Source organism: Rhododendron vialii, chromosome 5a, assembly GCF_030253575.1.
Source record: "Rhododendron vialii isolate Sample 1 chromosome 5a, ASM3025357v1".
Taxonomy (NCBI): Eukaryota; Viridiplantae; Streptophyta; class Magnoliopsida; order Ericales; family Ericaceae; genus Rhododendron; species Rhododendron vialii.
In genome coordinates, this window is record NC_080561.1 from 12,714,279 (window position 1) to 12,727,536 (window position 13,258).

The window sequence follows — 13,258 nt, forward strand, 5'->3', positions numbered from 1 at the left end:
AGACATCTTCTTTAGGAATGTCTTTAGGGGTGATTGTCGAAACTCATTTTTACGTTCGTCGCATAAATTCGAGTCTTTTCTCTTACCGTTATCCACGGGGAACGTCATAGCAAAAAATTCATGGCGCTACACCTTTCACCAGAATATGAGAAGAATCTCCAAAAGTGATTTTTTCCATTATGGATTCATCAATGTCCATGAACAAATTTTTGCTCTCAAGCATATGGTGGCAACTGTCAAGATCTTATAATTTCACACACACACAAATTGGAGAAGACAATATAGGAGAAGACTTGGAAATTTATTTCACTCATAGGAAGAAAGGACTTAGATTACATGATTATTCATAGGAGTAACGAAAGAAACTCATCACTCCTTTAAAAAAACTCCCAGCTACAATATATATGAAAAGTCATAACCAAAATTATTAGTTCCAACGTACAGTAATGGTTATTGGCAGAGCAATGGCTGCTCGATCAGAGTTGGCCACAATCGTATAGGGTGTGCGAATGTGGACGATGGAAGAGGATGACCATGAGGGCAATCCATATCAGCTTCAATGGCAGCCATGAGCTATCATGTATCTTCCCAATCACAAAAGTCTGGGCAGACAATTTCACCACTCTCATCTTCCGCTCCTTCTCGTACTTGTGAATGGCCATTTCAATCCTCATTCTCCATTCTCTGTGCGAAATCCGGTCATGGATCCCGATCCCACCTATCGTTTCCGCAAAGCACCTAGCGAGCACAACGGCGTCTTCCAATGCGGCAGCGCCACCTTGTGCGATGAATGGCCCCATGGCATGCATTGCATCTCCCGCCACGGTAACACTCCCTTCTCCAAACCTTCTCCTTAGTAACAAGTTCCACGGTGTGCGATAACGCAATTGATTGAGAAATAACTGATCGAGGTCGCCATTCCTTACCATCTCTACCTCTTCTTCAGGGAAACCTGATAGTGCTTTGATACTTGATTGTATAATGAGCTTCGGATCGTTTGAAACAACTGAATCTGCTTATCAGTAAGAGTAAGAAAAAGTAATTAAAATTTCAAACAGAGGAACTAATAGTGTGAAATCTGACTGCTCAGTTAATAAGAGCATGTACATCAACAATAGCTTAAATACCTAGTAAAAAAGTACCTTTTTTACTTTACCTATCTATTATTTTCAATCCCACCACACCAACCTCTCTACCATTCCTCTCTATTCCCATTAAACAGTATAAAAAAATACTCCACATGTGGTAAGGTACTCGGGCAGAGTGGTTGTGGGACAGAGGAGTAAGAGAAAGAACAATATTTTACTCTTTTGCTCATGAATAGTTGCTCGGTAGATGTGGAGAGGATTTTTCAAAAAGGAAAAATAGCTTTAGGTTTGCAGAGACTACTGCAAGCTGTTTTTGAACCTTTGATTCGGTAAAACAGCTACAAAGGTGGGTTTTGCTAGTCTCATGCATAGTTTTAAATCGCGGTATCGGTCGCCGTCGCGGTATCGGTCGCGGTATATCGGTATCGGGACATATCGGTGATACGTCGCAGGAATCGGGTGTCGCGGTCGTGAATTTTTAAAAATCATCAGCAACACGTATAAAACTTGAAAAATATACTTTTGCCCCAAACATTGGCTTAAATTATCACATTTTAATTAATTTAAGACATGTAATAGCCCATTCTCTTCATGTGAAATATCCGATAATTTATCAAAACCCGCAAGTCAATAAGATTTTACAAATATGAGAAAAATGCAACATTATAAGTTTCGATATAATTGACATAAATAGCAAAAATAAGATAAAGACATTAAAATAAACATTGAAGTTTCAATAAGAAATTTTTTTTTTTCCGAACCGATACGTACCGGCCGTACCGGCCGTACCGGTCCAAAAATCGGTTATATACCGATACGTATCGGGAACCGGCCGATTCGCCTGTGAATTTCAGTCTCACCGATATATCGGCCCATATCCGAACCGGAAGTCCAAACTACCGGTACGAACCGGCCGATACGTACCGTATCGGCCGATATTTAAAACTATGGTCTCATGTACATGCTCTAAGACTGTGTTTGGATCGTGGATTTGATATAGGTATAACAGAGGGCTGTAAACAAGCCGAATATTAGAATGTTCAAATTCGTATGTTAAGCCTTTTTTTTTTTTTATTATTGGCAAAAGTAACATTTTTATTAGGGAAAAGGAAAGGGAATCCAACCAAAAGTTGGAAACATAGAGCTAGAGGGACAAAGCCCAATATAGCAAGAGGCAAAATTCGTTCGTTAAGTTTTTAAATGAAGTCAAACTCGAGCCGAACTCAATAAGAATTTGACGAGCCGAGCTTTCCAATGTTAATTTGAGTCGAACTCGAGCTTGTTCACGAGCCTTAGCGCAGGGGCCAGTAATATCATATATATATATATACTCTCATATATAGGTCTAAAAATGCAAATAAAATTTTACACTATATACATAAATACATCCATACATATATAAAACAATTAAAACGTATACATAAATAAGTTTTTAGTAATTGTAATGTTTATACTTGTACAAGTTCTAAATTTTTTATTATGTACATATACAAAATTCTCATAATATATAATTCTATGATACACGCATATTTCAGGTTCACGAGCCTAATTGAGCCGAATACTGCTAGATTTATGATCGACTCATTTATGAAACGAGCCTAAAATTGAGGATCAGTTCATTTACGGTCCTAATAATGAGTACGTACCTTGAGAAGTCCAACGGCGAGTGATAAACCAGTAAACCAAGTTGCGATTGACTGGCAAAATCCCTAACTGAACATCGCCTTTGCTGAACCTAACAAATTTGTTCTCAAATTTATGGCCACTGGGATAACTTGTGAAACCTCGGACTGAACAAGTAGAGAAAATCCTTGTAGAATTCATTCCAAGAAAGTTTGCCACTTCTGAGTTTATTCCATCGCATCCTATCACAACCTATTTTAATTTTTAGCAAAGACTAGTAAGTGTTCAAAATCGGAATTCGATCGATCAATTTAGGTTCTGGTGGATTTGTGGAGCTTATTTATGGATACAGATAGAAATTGACCTTGGCATGAAGAACAGTTCCGTCATCTAAGTGTACTGTGGGGTAGGAAGTAGAAGGATCTACTTTGATACCCAACACGGTGCACCCGAAACGTAGAGTGTTGGGAGGCAAATCATCGGCCAAAGCTTGCATGAGATCGGCTCGTTTTAAACATCGCATTTCTCCATCCCTGCCCAAAAGATTAGATCAAGAGCATACATTATCTTACCAGAAGAAGAAAATATGATCAATCTGCAGATTACCAACTAGGTACACGAGTTTTCATTAAACACCAAAAGTGACCTTGCCTTACCAAGGACGAGCTAACAGGGACGACCTGAATAAAAATCCATTTGAACTCTACGGTTATGATACAACTTATCATTAATGCTTTAGTGATCATATTTGGGTATAATATTTTTAAAAATATTATTTTAGTACTATCCAGTGTGCGTAATTAATGTAATGGTTGAATTTTGAAATATGAGAGAGTAACCATTGTCGTGTAATAAATCTTGACAAAAATAATACGCAAATATGAAATATTAAATTAAGTAGTTGTGAAAACTCAAAACTTGCCAAATATATAGATACACATGTAAAAGTTGAGGCCTCTCAAAATAGGAGGCCCCATGCAGCAGAAGATGTATTGATATAATGTCACGTTCTCTCCCAACGCCGGTGGAGTTCATGTCTAGTGCATATATACAATCTAAATGTACTAATTTAGGATTCATAACATTAACTTTATTTAATATTTACTGTTTAGGTTATGGAATTAAGGACAATTTTAAAAAAATTAATAAATTCAACTAGGTAGGGCGGACCCACCATAGGGCACGTGGGGTCACGTGTCCCCACGCACTTATAAAGGAAAAAAATTCTTTTTTGCAGTTTTGTATATATATCATTTATGTTGAATCAATGTACGTAAGGAGTTGGTTGTTGGTACAATGGTTAAGTGCTCTCTTGGTTAACTAGAGATGGTGGGTTCGAGACTCTATTCGTGTGCTCTTGCAGTTCTTTCTTCCTTTTTCCCAAAAGGCAGAGTAAAAATGTGTTTTTTTTTCTTTCTAAAAGGCAATAGAAAATAGTAGTGCGTACCTTGATTTTTATTTTATTATTCATGGGTTTGAGTCTACTCTACATTGCATTTGTATACTTTTTGTCCCCAAAACTGTAATAGTAGAGTTAGTAATAGAAAAATATATGATGAACATGTGATAATGCATATAGTCAAGATACGCAAGTTTGCCCAAGTAGCTAATTATTAAAATACATATATACTTTAAAATTGTTAATTTATCATGAATGCTAAAATTATTTTGGAATAAATGTGCTTAACTGTAACTCGAAATTACGGTTACAAAAAAAATTGGTGCCTCCGCTATGTCAAATTCCTGAATCCGCCACTGTCTAGGTTTCAAGGTTTATCTTCCACAAAATTTTTTTATTGATGGCAACATTTAAGATTTCTCTAAACGAAGTCCTGTTTACTTGAATAATTTGGCTTCCAATTCAGGACTACAACAAAAAAATCTTGTCATATCATCCTAATGACAGAGAAGAAATACAAAGAGTGTGTCTCCAAGAAAAGCCCACGCTAACGTATTACGTACCCACCATTTCTCTCAACATAATATTAGTGCATTAATGGATATTAAATCTGCTTGGATCAAAATATGAATACTCATCGAAAATAATTGTAAAATGATGGGTACTTTCTATATTTTCATTTGAACTCTTTTTATTACTTCATCCGTCCCTTTTTAAGTGTCCTGCCTCGTAATTTCAACTTATTAAGAAAATATCACCATTACACATTTCACATCAACTTTATCTCTACTTTTCCTACTTACCCTCTCCATCATTACACTTTTACTCACTAACTTTTCAAAATAAAATTTACTTTTAGGAGCAAAATGGAAAATGCACCAACTTTTATCTATTAACTTTACAAAATGGACATTTATTAAGGGATATCCCAAAATGAAATACTGGACTCTAAAAAAGGGACGGAAGGAGTAATATATAAAATTTTATGAATAAGGAGTAATATATATATGGTTGATTAATAGAGCTAGTCGATTGATTTATTCTAATTTTTAAACATCTTGTAACAAATTCTTGAAGTTGCCACTGGCTCTTTTTTTTTAAAATCTAATGCGGCTTTTTTTTAAAAAAATCTAATGCACACTTCAGCATTGGAACAGTTTACTTCTCACCTAATCACCTTCATTGCTTGAAAGTGCTAGAGAGAGTTTGAAATAACGGCAGCATAAATGAGAATTATTGACAACAAAAATAAAAAAAAAATGAAAAACCAGAAATTAAGGCTTACCCTAATAGAAATTCTTTCCGTTCGCCCTTGTCTAGTTGTATATGTGGCGCCCTGGCATCGATATACAAATTAGTTTCGTAGTTAATAAATTGAAGCTATGCATCTACATTCATCCATGTATATCTACGTATGTACAAGCGTCGTACTTGTGCTATGCACGGAGACAAGAAAAAGAAAAATCCTATTATGCTCAATGGTATTTATGGCAACGGGAAAAGTCTCGTTGTCATGGTTTTACCCCTCGTTAATTTATGATTTAATATTAAATGTAAAAGTTTTAATGAGAAAATGTTTGAGCATGAATGGAAGCTTGAAAGCTTTTTCCTAGCTTTTTATATTTAACTTTTGGTGTTCTGTAAAGTGTAGAGAAAAGAGAGAGAAGACAACAAATTTTATTAGGAGAATGCCACATAGAAGAGAGAATTAAGAAGAGAGTTTAATTTTATTTTTGAAAAGTACATTTGCTTAGTATATTGTATGCATAGATAAGCATGTTGGCCCTGAGATTTTTGAGACCATAGGCGATGATAAAAAATGAGGCCCCTGCATATTTTTCTCTAAATTCAATTATCACAAGGATCACAAAACATAGAACATGTTTTTGTCGCTACACAGTTAACTGGTTTTATTTAAAAAAGAGAAAATTAGCCATAAGGACGGTAAAATAGTTTTTATTTACGGGAAGGATGCCAGCAAAATAGTTTTTAGTGGAAATCCTTCAACTTTTAGAGTTTTTTAGCCATAAGGCCAAAACATGTTTAGACATTTTCATAGGGTTTTAGGGTACACTTTTTTAAGTTTTAGTGGTTTAGACACTTTAATAAGTTACCTTAGGATTTTAGGCACTTTCTTGGGATACCCTAGGGTTTTAGGCATTTTCATAGGGTAATATAGGTTTTAGGCACTTTCAGAGGCACATTTATCCTTATATTTGATTGCAAAATGTATTTGTGCTTGAGCTCAAAAAAGATAAATATGAGGGATTTTTGAATAAATCTCCCTCCATTTGTCTTCAATAAAAGAGTAATAGGCCTGAATTTAATAATACCAAGGGGAGTGATTTTGGAACCATGCACATAGATAAACGGTTGAGACTTGAGTCCTAAAATAGTCATGAAAGTGTCATGTCAAATCGTAAAGTATAGGGATAAATTGATAAAATCAATACCAATTATATTTTCATTGAGCTGAGTAAAAAAAAAATTATATTTTCATCGATCATTCTATCCATAAAAACATGCTTTTCCAAAAGAGCCGACAAGCAAATTGGGACAAAAGACTAATTTTTAGCTAGTCAGGAGCCGGGCTAGGTGGTGACCTAGTGGGTGTATGGCAAGGGCTAGCCCTATGCGTCGGTATGCAATTGACATAAGTACAATACCAGGGCTTGTACCATCCAGATACATATACATATACTATTATTAGGGATAGGTTGAATATAAGTACTCCCTCCGTCCCAAAATGTTTGTCCGGTCCGTAAAATGGAGTGTTAAAAATAAATTTAAACTTTTTTCACAAATTAAAAATACTCATTGATATCTAGTAAGTTATTAAAAAACTTCTGATTTTTTCTTTTAAAAATTGTATTATTTTTAATACTCCGTTTTGCGGACCGGACAAGCATTTTGGGACGGAGGGAGTATTACTTACCCCGTCGCTAGTCTTTTCCTTTGTCATATCCCATTCAAATTAAAAATTAATTATAATTTTTAATTGGTTTTACTTTTTATATACAATATGAATTTTGTTTGATAGATCTCAATGAGCTTTTTTAAATGATATTTTCAAAATCACCTAAAAGATTATAGATTGGAAGATATAATTAATTGAAAAGTGACACGGAACCCCAAAATGGACTAAAGAATTCGGACAGAGGGAGCACATAGCAATTGATGTGAACCCCAAGGGGTTGGCCAAGTAGTCTTGGTATGAGATTTAGGTATTTGCTTCATCCTATAAGGTCTCATGTTTGATTTTTCTTGCTAACAGCTCTTGATGCCACATCACCCATAAGCGTAAGCGTGTGAAATAACTGTGAGAGAAGCTGCAGGGATTAGATGGCTCGGGGATAGTCTGCGTTACCAAAAAAAAACACAAACAAACAAACAACTGATGTGGGTAGACATTGAAGTACTTGCATATTAGAAATGGGAACAGCAGTTTGTCTGAGTTTAGCGGCAACGCCGAGTTGATCAAGAGCTCGCCAACCATTAGGCCGTGTGATGATACCAGCTCCTGTGGCTCTCAGTTTCTCCGATTTCTCTAATACCACTACTTTCTCAATACCCTTCCTGCATGCATTTTTTATATATAAATGCAAATTAATTAATTAATCCCCCAATTTAATTAATTACTACTATTTTCGAAATTTAATTACAGTCGAATGCCACGTCAATATTCAAATAAAGAAAATGTCAAAATATTACTCCTATGAGATTTAATTACGAATGCGATCAGTATATGCTTCTTTTGATTTTGCTTGGCTTCTCGCCTTCATCTTTTGGGCTTTGGGTGGCAATTGCCATTGTGCCCTTTGTATGTTTAATCTTTGTAAGCATCTTTAAAGATTAATAATTTTTTTTGCTGAGGAAAAACAAAAAAACTCTCATTCATGTGGCATGCGCATGAACTTGAATTTACACAGTGCAGTTTACCTTCTAATTACTCAAAATTCTGGGGTAAGTCGACACATCATGTATAATTCTGCTTCTGCTTCTGGTTTTTTTTTTTTTTTTGACAATTTATACATCAGCGGAATTTGGGGAATATATAGTTAGTAGTTTATAAGAAATTCAGAGTATCCATAGCCCTGAACCCGATCACACCCGTGGGGGGAGGCCTATATATGAGACAATTACCAACTGCATTGCAGTGGTTTCTTGTTGCTACTGGTATTTTAAGGGAAGCTTTTTTTTTAATAGTGAAGAAGAATTTTATTAATAGAAGAGGAATGGAGAGTATAGATAAAAGGCTAAGAGAAAACATCACAACGCAAAGACAACATCCCACCTATGTTGACATGCACCTTGTCCCGTGACAATCATTTGCATCTCAATCCACAAGTTGATAAGAGTTCAACTTGAAAAACACAAAGAAAAGTGGTAACTGCAACCCACAAAACATACCAAAGTCTACACATATCAAGCCCAATTTAAACCTAACTGACAAGTAGGCTATCAAAACATATTATCAATCCCAGTAATGAATTCTCCAATCTTGAGAAGCATCGCTTGATTCCAGCAAAGTATTAAGGGAAGCTAATCGATGTATTCATGTATAAATGGTGGTGGTGATAGGTAGTTGACGGTACCTGTGAAAGGCAAGGGCAGTTGCTAGGCCACATATCCCACCCCCAACTATTATTATGTCTCTGTTATGTTCATGTTCCGCCTCGCCGCTGCCCGCAGCTCCTCCTCTTCTTACTTCCATGATCCCGGCCCACCGGTCTCTCTCTCCCTATGTTTGTGTGTGTGTTTTGGAGGGGTTAATTTGTAGTAGTATTTCTTTTTGGTGTGGTCATCTATATATAGGGGGCAGTTCAAGGAACACCCAAAAAAACACCTAAAAAAACACCCAAAATCTCAATCTCATAGTTTTCGATCGAATTTTTATGAGCCGAACCGTTCAATGTGTGCAGAATGTGATTTTAAGGGTGCTGATTAAAAATTAGCAAAAAAAATGGCTGGGAAAGGCTTGATTTGAGCAGTTTTTATTTGAACCGTTCAATAAAAAACTATTCGAAACTGTTCGGATCAAGCCCTTCCCGGTCATTTTTTTTTGCTGATTTCTAGCGGGTACCCTTAAAATCTTGTTCTGATCATATTGAGCGGCTCGGATCATCAAAATTTGATCGAGAACTATGAGTGTTTTTTTGAGTGTTTGATTAGCACCCAAGATCGTATGATCTTGGGGCTTTAATCCTCTAATTTGTGGCTTTTATTTGTTTAAAGTTGTTATTTCTACACGATATCGCACGTAAGGTATTTTTGGGTGAATTTCAGGTTAAACGTGTTTTTAAGGCGGTTTTGAATACCAATCAACGTTCCAAGATGAACCAAGTGTCCAAATGCCTGCCGGTACTCATTTCATTGCCATCGAAGCCTAACGGTGTCACAAGAAGCCTCGGAGATCGGCCGGACGTCAAGGTTGGCAAGGAACGTGCCAAAGTGGTTCAAGCGAGCCTAATGGATCGAGGATGGTTCTCAAGGGTATCCGAGAGTCCAAGTGCCCATGGCATATGTCCGCCAAGTCTCGGTGATCAAGAAATCAAGCAATGAAAGGCCGTCGGGACACCACAAGGCTTGGTGAACCAAGCTGAAGCTGTTCTGCAGTTTCAAGGCAGAGGTACCGGTACCTCAAAAATATGGTACCGGTACCATATTTGCTGATATGAAGACAGTTGAGTTGGTACCGGTATCATGTTTTTGAGGTACCGGTACTAATGTCCTTCGACCAGCTTTTTGTGCTGAATATTTCAACCTTCTATTTATGGAAAATTTCTACTTTAGGCATGTTTTTGGAATATTTTGGGGGCCTTTTGGTCCATTGTATGACTGATTGTTTAGCCTTATAAATAGCCTTTTATGTCATATTTGGCCATTATGCAACTTTCTACACTTTAAGTCTTTTTGTTTTTGAGAGCTCCATAGCTATTGTCTTCCAAGCTTTGTCTTTAATTCCTCAACAACTCAAGTAAGTAGTGGTTGTATGTTTAATTCTCAAGAGTTAATATTATAGCTACTTGTTGGATCCACTCATAAATCAAGTTTATTTCCGTTTTTATCGGTTAGTCATGTTTACCTTTCGAAGCATAATTTCTAGTCTTTTTGTTATGTGTGAGTAGTTGATTAGGCTTGGCCACGGAGTGATTAACGTCATGTGACTTATGTTAATCTTACCTTTCTCAACTAAATACTTGAGGTTCGGTATGGAAAATGAGCGTGGTTCGCTTTTTAAGTAACAAAACTTGTCGATGTTAACCTCCGGTGACCATATGCTTGCACATATGGTTCCGTGAGCTATGTCTCGCCTCGTGTTTGCCAAGAGAATAAAAGAGCTCGCTTGTTCTCCATACTTAATTTCTAGTCTTTAATGGTTTCATAGCAAAATCTTCCGATTGATAGCCTATGCCGTGCGATTTAACCGTGTTTTCGTTGAGAATGGTTATTTGGCTTAAGTTATGGGCGTTATGAACTTCTACGCCTTGCCACTTGTTAAATTAAGTTTAACTCATTCTCTAGTCGTTTTCATAAGTGTTTATCACCATTCAAAGCAAAACCAAAAGTTGGCCGTCTAAACGCTGCAAATCCTTACATCTAAAAATCCTAGCAAGCTATAAAGACTATCTCTGTGGGAACGATTCCGGACTTCCGGATATTATGCTGACAATGATCTAGCCCTACGCTCGGGGTAATTCAACCTATTTCGACGGTTAGGTTGGGACGAAGCAGTGTTCCTGGAACATATATATACACGCACCCAACGAGCCAGCTGCCATAGTACTCAAAGTTAGTATAAATAACAGAAGCAGGAGTTAAAATTCTTTCCACCTCCTGTTATGGGTCTCACTAAGCATTTTTTGTTATAATCTGAACCGTTTATTTTGTAGAGCTCACATAATAGTATATGCACGCAAAAAAATGACCTTGGTCAGATATCAATAGGTATATTAAAAATTGAATTTCGGTTAAGAAAATGGACTGTCATAAATAATTTAACTTCAAAATTTATGACCCTCCATTCTGTAAACCAAAATTCAAGTTTTGATATACCTATCGATATCCAATCAAGTTGATTTTTTTCATGGATATACTACTCTACGTGTTTTACAAGATGAAAGGTTCAGATAGTAATAAAAAAAGTCTTGTAAGGCCCACATGTGGTGGTGGAAACCCACCTATGGTGGATAAAGTTTACACTCCGGAAGCAGACTGCATAATGGTAGTTGTAATGGTGTAGTGGGAGCAGAAGTATCCGTTGGAAAAATGTTTTGGCTATAATATTTTATTTTAAAGTGTGAATGAAAATTGATTTGATTTGGAGTTATATTTTTTCATTAGCACTTGTTCACCATGGATAGATGCACGCGTCCTTTACGAACAAATCTGTCCCTTTTCGAATAGTCACCAGGCCAGTTGGTCTATAAATATTGCATCCCTTTCTTTTTGGTAATTGGTTTTTTCTTCCATTCGAGTTCATGCACATGAGAGAGTACAAAATACAAGTTTGGTTATACATACCCACCAATTTAGTGTTGCATTTGTGAGACATTCGATCACATAGTGCTGAGAGATAGACGTCCATTGAAACTGTAAGCACCGTAGATGGGACGAATCTGTTTTAAGTACAGAGTATCATACTTGCCTTGATCACCAATTTGTTTGCATCGATTTTCAGGTTTTGAATTCTGATTTTACGACACTCATATTATTGGTTTTATCACATAAAATAAACATTATTCTAACAGTATTGAATGATATGAAGTGGAAATCGGGTGTGATGGTAATCTTTTTCAAAAACTATTTTTGGTGCTAATGCACTTGAAGCGGTCGCAACGGTCATGCAATGACTGTAGTGGTCGTGAAACACACAAAAAAATCGGATAAAAGCGATCTATGGCAAGAATTGGTTGATATGGGTAAAAAAATTAATTTGGTAGCACTGGTAAAATGGCGCATGGTGAGTATCGATGTTGGAGAATCAAAAAACCTCTACGTAGGGGTCGAGTAGCACCGGTCAATAAATACTATAAGCAAATGTGTTTTGCATTTAAAAGCATCCCAACCCTCTTTCCTAATTTTCTAGATTTTTGTCTATTTTTTTGTGTTGAGAGAGAGAGAGAGAGAGAGAGAGAGAGAGAGGTAGGTAGGTAGGTTGGGATGGAAAGAGATGGGAGGTTGAATATGGAGATAAAATTATTCTATGTTCTTAGAGCACTGTCACGTGGTACTCTAAATTCATTTTTCAAACACGTCTTTCAATTCATAGAATGAAACCAACCCTAGCGTGCATCAAACATGGGACCGATAAAAATATTAAACTATATTTTTATCAATAAGCGTTGTGCTCGTTCAGGTCATGGGGCCAAAAAAAAACTAATTTTTTCGTCTTTATTCAAAAAAATTGGATTTCAATAATGTTTTTTTACATTTTAGATTCTTCTCGTTATGACGATGCAATAAGTCTCAAAAAATTGATGAAAAACTAACAAATACAAAAAAAAAATTAAAAAAAAGAGAGAAGCCAATTGACTTATTTAGCCGAACGGGCAACTAGCAAAACCCTTTCAATTTAAAGTGCGGGTAGAACTCGGAACTTTTGAGTGATGGAGGTTAGATTTGTCAATTGCAAAACATAAAAGTCAGACAAGAACGAGTTTAATGTTGTACCAAAAAGGCAAAAACAATCAATTGTAGAGTAAAGAAGTGTCAGTGGGATTGAAATATAACAATTACTGTAAATAATATACTCTTAAACAGTGCATGTATATGCACCTGTTAGCATACATAATTTGCGTAAAATTATGAGAAATTATGAGAAATTTTGTTGCATCGGTGACCAATTTTTTACCAGTCGCAATTGACTTTAACCTTTTGAAAGAAGAAAGCGAAATTTACTCATAATTTGTGTAAAATTCATTTAAAGATGCAAGATGTTAGAGCAGTTGTCCCACAATGCTCGGGTATGGAATAAGATATCACTTATAGTAGCATTGGGGACCTCTTCATTTATGTCAAAGTAGTTTTGAGTTAGATACAAAATTTTCACATAGTATTGAAGTTGGCCCATTCCATCCCAAATTTTAGATAAAAAATTAAATCAAACGTACACCCCACGATGACCGACCCTGAAAAGGCTGCACAA

General features: G+C 36.1%; 2 protein-coding genes across 3 annotated transcripts in view; both read right to left on the reverse strand.

Annotated features, from left to right (window-relative positions):
* The window catches only part of LOC131328050 (uncharacterized), a 32,189-nt gene that overhangs the window by 3,251 nt on the left and 15,680 nt on the right, over positions 1-13,258 (reverse strand). The gene's annotated exons all lie outside the window — the stretch shown is intronic.
* Positions 427-8,885, reverse strand: LOC131328054 (monooxygenase 1-like). Its single transcript, XM_058361187.1, has 6 exons — positions 8,706-8,885; positions 7,520-7,686; positions 5,396-5,426; positions 3,076-3,244; positions 2,735-2,963; positions 427-1,012 (listed from the first exon to the last, which is right to left on the reverse strand). Exons 1-6 carry the CDS (start codon positions 8,822-8,824, stop codon positions 477-479), a joined length of 1,251 nt encoding a protein of 416 aa, XP_058217170.1. The 5' UTR covers positions 8,825-8,885; the 3' UTR covers positions 427-476.

Bases quoted from the DNA above. Each gene is read 5' to 3' on its own strand.
- LOC131328054 (XM_058361187.1), bottom strand. From the start codon at position 8,824: ATGGAAGTAAGAAGAGGAGGAGCTGCGGGCAGCGGCGAGGCGGAACAT. The intron at 7,687-8,705 runs GTACCGTCAACT...AAATGCATGCAG, and splicing joins ACTGCCCTTGCCTTTCACAG to GAAGGGTATTGAGAAAGTAG. The intron at 2,964-3,075 runs GTCAATTTCTAT...AAATTAAAATAG, and splicing joins GAACTGTTCTTCATGCCAAG to GTTGTGATAGGATGCGATGG.